This window comes from Chrysochloris asiatica, unplaced genomic scaffold (assembly GCF_000296735.1).
Source record: "Chrysochloris asiatica unplaced genomic scaffold, ChrAsi1.0 scaffold00008, whole genome shotgun sequence".
In the NCBI taxonomy this organism is placed as follows: domain Eukaryota; kingdom Metazoa; phylum Chordata; class Mammalia; order Afrosoricida; family Chrysochloridae; genus Chrysochloris; species Chrysochloris asiatica.
Window position 1 is genome coordinate 30,866,953 of NW_006408526.1, and position 6,854 is coordinate 30,873,806.

Here is a 6,854-nt window from a genome sequence, read left to right on the forward strand (position 1 = left end):
TTTACCAATTTTGACACCAACAGTCTCTCCAGTGACAATCTCTGCTTCTCTGCTGGGATTAGTAATTCACTGCAATGGTCACATCACACAGAACTCATAGGCAATACTCACAATTATGGAGGTTATTAGTGAAGTTAACAGGTTACAATTCAGAGTCAGAAATGTTCAGGACACAGTTCTTACAGGCAGGAGCACCTCTTCTCAGTCTTGTCCGCAAACATGTATCTGGTCCTTGGCCTTTCGGTCTCTGCCCTGCTCAGGCAATGTCACAAAACTCATTTATTGTTGCTAATAAATACCCAAAGGACATTCCACTCCATCATAAGCCTCAGCCCAGAAACGCTCAACTCTATCTTCATGGTTCAGCAAACCTACCTCCCTGAATTAAGTACCTGGAAACACCCCCACTCCAACATCAAGCCTCAAGCTCTACTCACTCCATGAATTGGGAAGCCCATTGCTCTGTCTTGTGCTCTGGCTGTGGGTTCTGCTTCTGCTGCTTCTCTACCACTCCTCTGGTCTCACAGCTGTCTTCTGGATCAAGGAGGTTCTGCGTACAGGGATCTCAGGGTCTAAAGGATGCCCTCCACTACTGACTTTTGGTTCTTGATGATAGTGAGGTCTCCATTCCTGTTTCTGAAATGGCTCACTCATTGGCCAATCCCCATGTTAAAGTTCCAAGTTCTTACAATCACATTTAACCCTGTTAACAATGATTCACAACTGAATCATAGAACTCTATCTCTTACCCAGACCCACTAAGAAAAGTGGAAACACACCCAAATTGCATAGTCCCACGCAGTCATTTGTTGGCAGTTACAAAGACGTGGATGGTGGTGGTTATGTGCCGTGGAGTCAGTTCTGACTCATAACTACCCTGTATGGGGTTTCTAAGGCTGTAAATCTTTACGGGAGCAGAAAGCCTCACCTTTCTCCCGCAGAATGGCTGGTAGTTTTGAACTACTGACCTTGAAGTTAGCATCCCAACTCGTAACCACTATGCTGCCAGAGCTTCTTAAAGACTTGGCTAGAAAAGCCATATGAAGTAAATCACTGCATGACACATACCATGACACTTGTGTTTCCTCTTTCTTGTTATGAGCCTCCTATAGTTATTTGATAGCCATACTTCCTTTATTTCTCCATAAAGACTGAATGTCTGTCTTCTTACTACTGTATCACTAGCACTCAACACATTCAATAAATATTACTAAATTAAAGAATTCGGCCAAAATGTTTTACAGAATCTAAGTTCTGTAACACAATGCAAGTCATATAGCTTGTCTGAGCCTCAGTTTGCTCACATATAAAATGAGGTAAAAATAATAATTTCATGGGGTTGTTCAGAGTAATAAATGATACCTGTCAACAAAGTCCCTTAACACTGTGACTGGCATATAGAAAGCATGTGATTAAAGTATGATTGAAAATAAAGAAAGACTATCGATTTATACTCACATGAGCAGATTTTTGAGGTTGTCACTCTTTACCTTTTCTGATATTTAGTATTATGAATTTTTATTTTAATATTTTTGCAATATTATAGGCAAAATGGCACCTCATGGGTTTAAGCCCATCTGTCAAGTCACTGCTTTTGTTAATAAGAAAGTTGGATCCCCACATGAGGAGGTCCTAGATTAAGTGGGAGAAAAAGTGGGACAACACTCAAAATCATAAAAAAGACTAAGCATCCTGATCTACTGGAGACTGGTGGAGCCCCAAAACTTTCGCCCCTAGTCACCCATCAGGTCTGGAAATGAACTCACTCCCATGGCTTGATTTTCAGCCAAATAGACAAGTCTATGATGGGAAGAATAACAACACTAGGGAGGTACACACACATTAGAATAATCAACCCTTTGAGATAGAAATGGCAGTATTTACCCAATGACACAGTTCAGAAGGGTTAGGAAATAAGAAGGAATGGAAACTAAACACAGGGAGGAAGTGGGACAAATGATGTTACATTGTAGGGATTACAATCAATAACATGAAACAAAATGTGTATGAATTGTTGAATGGAAAACTGATCTGCTCTGTAAACCTTCACCCAATTCACAATTTAAAAAATAAATAAAAAGTTGTATCCTGGTGCTTTATGCTAGATACACCATAGAGCAAATATCCGTGTTCTTTCTCTTGTCATACTGTCCTTTAATGTTGTTACAGCTTCTTTCTGGTAAGGGTAGTGAGTGATATTTGAGAAGATAGCCCCCAATTTAGACATACATCGTGCAAGATCTGGGCAGTTGGATTACACATATTTTTCACAGACAGCTCCAGGTTTTGTCAGAGCCTGTTTTTCAGCACTATGAGAAGGCTGTAGGGCCCAATCCTTTTCTCAACCGACCCAGGTGGCTGCCTCTTCTTTGAATGTTTCCAAGTGACGTATCACCCTTTAGGCTTAGAGGCCCCTCCACACTTCCTGTGTGGGGTTCAGAAGCCTGTCTTTCCTCCTAGCCTTGGGTGCCTGCTTCAGAAAATGGTGAGTCTCCCTCATATAAAGCCTCCCTTTTCATGCTAACATTGGCAGCGATGGCCCCAGGATCCACATGTCCAGCAAATGTTTTGAAAAAATTCTCTGGCTTGTTTTTCAGAAGTAATAAACCTACTCATCACCGCCATCTTAGGTAAGGTTAAGTGTTCAGTAAGAGCAGGATGCAGTTGGACACTCTCTGGGTAGTTCTGGGACTCTGCCTCTTAACAGGTGAGTAGGATGGGATGAAAAGAAGTGGTGTTTCTCCAGACCACTGGGAGGCTCACAACCTTACCTGGGCTGTTCAGTAAAATCAAAGCGCATCATTTACCAGAAAACGTAAGGAACTATTTGGGCTACGATAGGGTGAGGAGTTAGGGCTGGAGGTTAATAAATTAGATGGTCCCAAGTTTCTGGAAGACAGTTCCAGGAACTACCAAAGGAAAAAAGTTGAGATGATCATGCCTGTTGAAAGTAAAGTGGTCTCGCTGCTGGCAAGAACAAGCTTGATCCGTCAGTGAATTTACCGAGTCCATAAAGACTAACATAAAAGAGATTAGAAACCATCACTTAATTCATAATAAAAGCTTTAAAAGAGAGAGAGAGAGAGATTATAAAGCTAACCTCTATGATTTGTTTTGGAGAGATAAGGTATAAGACAAAACAGTTGAGCCCAAACTACACAGCGAATAGCATGTTTAGTATCTGTGAACCAATAAAGCATCTCATAATGGTTAGTCCTTTTAAGTTGGTCAAGAGCCTTTGACCAGTTTAATCCCTTGTGAATCAAAGTAGAATATGAATTGATAAATAATAAAGATAATTTATAACTCACATAGAGATCAATAATACAAAACAGTGGCCATTTATTGAATGCCAGATACTGTATAAAGAAAAATATTTTATATGTGTTAAATAATTTAACCATTGCCTCCACCTCGGAAAATAGTCATTATATCGCCTATTTTACAGAAACTGATACTCCAAAAGTTGAACGATTTGTTTAAAACAACACAGCACTAGTTAAGTGCTGATGCTGGTCTGGAAAGCCAGGTTTGTCTGTCTACAAGACCTGTTCTCTCAAGGGTTGCATATGAGGCAAGATGGTTGGTGATGGTATTGTTTCAGAAAACTAGAAAGCGCTACCTTAGCAGGGTCTCCTATTGCAGTGCCACAGCCATGATGTCTCCACTTCCTGGGTTTTAGACAAGGGTTTCTCAATCTTGACTGTGGACACAAATCACCAGGGGTCTTGTTGAAAAGCAGCCTCTGCTTCAATGGGTCTATCTAAAGTGTGAATTGAGATTCTGCATTTCCAACAAGTTCCCAGGGGATGCTCTCCTACTGGTCAAGAAATACACTTTGAGTAGCAAGGGATAGAATGTGACTTCTGCAGGGAGACATCAGGCATTTTCTGAGAGGCCTGTGGTATAAACTCCACTTTTTCTAAAAAAGAGGGACTATCAAAGACATAAGGAGCTCTAGTAGAGTAGTGGTTATGAGTTTGGCTGCTAACCTCAAAGTCAGAGGTTGGAAATGATCAACTGTTCCTCAGGAGAAAGATGAAGCTTTCTGCTCCAGTCAACATATACAGCCTTGAAAATCCTGTACAGGGTCGCTGTGAGTCGAAACCTACTGCACAGCACATAACCAACCAACCGATTAAAGACAGGGGCCCCATATCTCCTAGAGATTTGGCATCACAAGAATGTGTTTAATCTGCTCTGGTGAGGGGAAGCTATTGGTCCAAGGAAGCCGAGGTCAACAGAAAACATTCAGGCAGTGTAATTGTAATGAATCTGACTTATGGCTGGATGAGGGGGCTCCCAGGGCCCAATGGAAATGTGGTCATGTTTTTCTATGTACATATTATAGTTGATAAGTATTTGAGGTGTCAAATATTTCCAGCTCTGTCTCAAGCAGAAAACAAAGGAAACAACTGAACCATCAGATAAGCAGGAGCCAGAGATGGAAAAAGAAAGCCAACAATATACCGAAACGAGAGCATAATTTTCCTCCGCAGTCAAAGAGCAATTTTCAAAATGAAGCTTGATTGTAAAATTATTTTTCTATTTCTCTACTTGCTAAAAAAAATAGACCCAACAGTTATAACTTCTGTTTGTCAAATATCATTATGTGTTTGTGTTTAATGCTAAATGCTTCCTTGCTCTGCTTCATTCTGAATTGGCCAAGAATCCCTGGAGTGTTATTTCTCAGGTGGTAGGAAAGACTGTGATCCAGCAGTGAGCAGGAAGGATTTTAGAGGTTCATAAATGGTCAGGCTTGACCATAGTTCATTTGCTCTTTGAAATTACAGACACTCACAGCATTTGCTAACACTTTTTTCTTATTATTTCTTTTCTAGGCAGTGCTTGGGTTCAGTCAGGTAAGATATTCTTCCCTTCCTTTTTACAAAATTGGCATTCATTGTGTTTATGAGTAGAGCTTTCTCTAGGCCTCATACAGAGTATCCACAGAAACCTTCTCCTTTGCCTTTTCCTCATAAATTGAGAGATGTTTTTAGTCAGGAAGAATACAGTAACAGAGATCTTAAGAAATAGTGAGACTTTACTATTTAAAAGGAAAACAAAATGGAGACAATTAAGTTGAACGTGCCAACCGTTTTTGTTTGTTTGCATTTCCTACTTGAGATGAGATTTTGTAGAGGGAATGATAACTGGAACACATGTCTAAGAATACACTCGATAAGCCACATTGTACAAGATGTTACTCCATACCTCTGGAGCAACATTTGGACACAGAGTTGGCGTCACGTACCTGAATACTCTGAATTTGTGTGAATGTGTATGTATATGTGTGCACATGCATATGAGTGTGGCTGGCCCAGATTTACTGTCTCAGTTGGAGCAATACAGTCAGGGGTAACTCAGAATTGGAAGTGTCTCTATTCAACCAGCTCCCCCAAACTGATAACCAATTTCGTGTTTAACCACTGTGCAGTCTGATGCACTGCCTAATTTGAGGTGCATATAGGAGTCTTCTTTGTAAATGGTGGAGTTTATTTAGAATCTGGTGTGGTGCTGTTGGTTAATGTGCTGGACGGCAAAGTTCACTTGGACTGGGAGGCCTGAGGTTCAAGTTCACCAGCTGCTCCTTGGAAACCCTATACAGGGTCGCTATGGGTCAGAACCAACTCAATGGCACTTAACAACAACAACATTGTAGACTCTACAGCCCAAAGCAACTTTTCATATGCAGCAATGAGGAATTTGAAGATTCATTGTTTTCTAACAGATAAGAGTCCTAACTCAGGGGAATGGAGTCTGATCTTAGTAACTGATAGGAATGTTGCTAATGGTTTCTTATTATTTCCTTTGCAGAGAATGAAGAAACTGGTAAGAGTGTTTTCACTTTATACAACCTCTTTTTCAAATGTGGAACAAAAAAAGACAATTGTATCTCCCTTCTAATAGCTCTGGTTCTCAATCACTGTGACTGTCCTCCACAACAATTTTGTTCCACATTTGAAAAAGAGGTTGTATAAAGTGAAAACACTCTTACCAGTTTCTTCATTCTCTGCAAAGGAAATAATAAGAAACCATTAGCAACATTCCTATCAGTTACTAAGATCAGACTCCATTCCCCTGAGTTAGGACTCTTATCTGTTAGAAAACAATGAATCTTCAAATTCCTCATTGCTGCATATGAAAAGTTGCTTTGGGCTGTAGAGTCTACAATGTTGTTGTTGTTAAGTGCCATTGAGTTGGTTCTGACCCATAGCGACCCTGTATAGGGTTTCCAAGGAGCGGCTGGTGAGCTTGAAGCGCCGACCTTACAGTTCAAACCAACTTTGCAGTCCAGCGCATTAATCCGCAGCGCCACACCAGGGCTCCAGCTCATAGCAACCCTGTATAGGGTTTCCAAGGAGCAGCTGGTGAACTTGAACCTCAGGCCTCCCAGTCCAAGTGAACTTTGCCGTCCAGCACATTAACCAACAGCACCACACCAGATTCTTTAATAGGGTCTATAAGGAGCTCTAGGAGCTCTGGTAGCGTAGTGGTTACGACTCGGGCTGTGAACCGCAAGGTCAGCAGTTCGAAACTACCAGCTGCTCCGCGGGAGAAAGCTGAGGCTTTCTACTCCCGTAAAGATTTACACCCTCGGAAACCCTGTACAGGTTGCTATGAGTCGGTTCCGACTCCACGGCACATAACAACAACAATAACAACAATGATATATTAAAACTAATTCAGTTTAGTTTCATCTCCAAGTGCCTTTATGATATGAGAACACCAAAAGGCACCTATAGTTAAGATATACATTAGATATACCTGATACAATGCATAAATAATTTGATGTTCATATGCTGAACATGAAATTCCTTGGAGGCATAAATTGTTAAGTACCCAAAAGTTTC

General features: G+C 40.9%; 1 protein-coding gene across 1 annotated transcript in view; it reads left to right on the forward strand.

The window, feature by feature from the left end:
* Positions 1-2,931: 2,931 nt before the first annotated feature.
* Positions 2,932-6,854, forward strand: part of CD3E (CD3e molecule, epsilon (CD3-TCR complex)) — a 12,799-nt gene continuing 8,876 nt past the window's right edge. The window contains exons 1-3 of the mRNA XM_006833986.1: positions 2,932-2,989; positions 4,842-4,862; positions 5,818-5,832. Coding sequence (XP_006834049.1) covers positions 2,932-2,989; positions 4,842-4,862; positions 5,818-5,832 — 94 coding nt within the window. The remainder of the gene's footprint in view (positions 2,990-4,841; positions 4,863-5,817; positions 5,833-6,854) is intronic.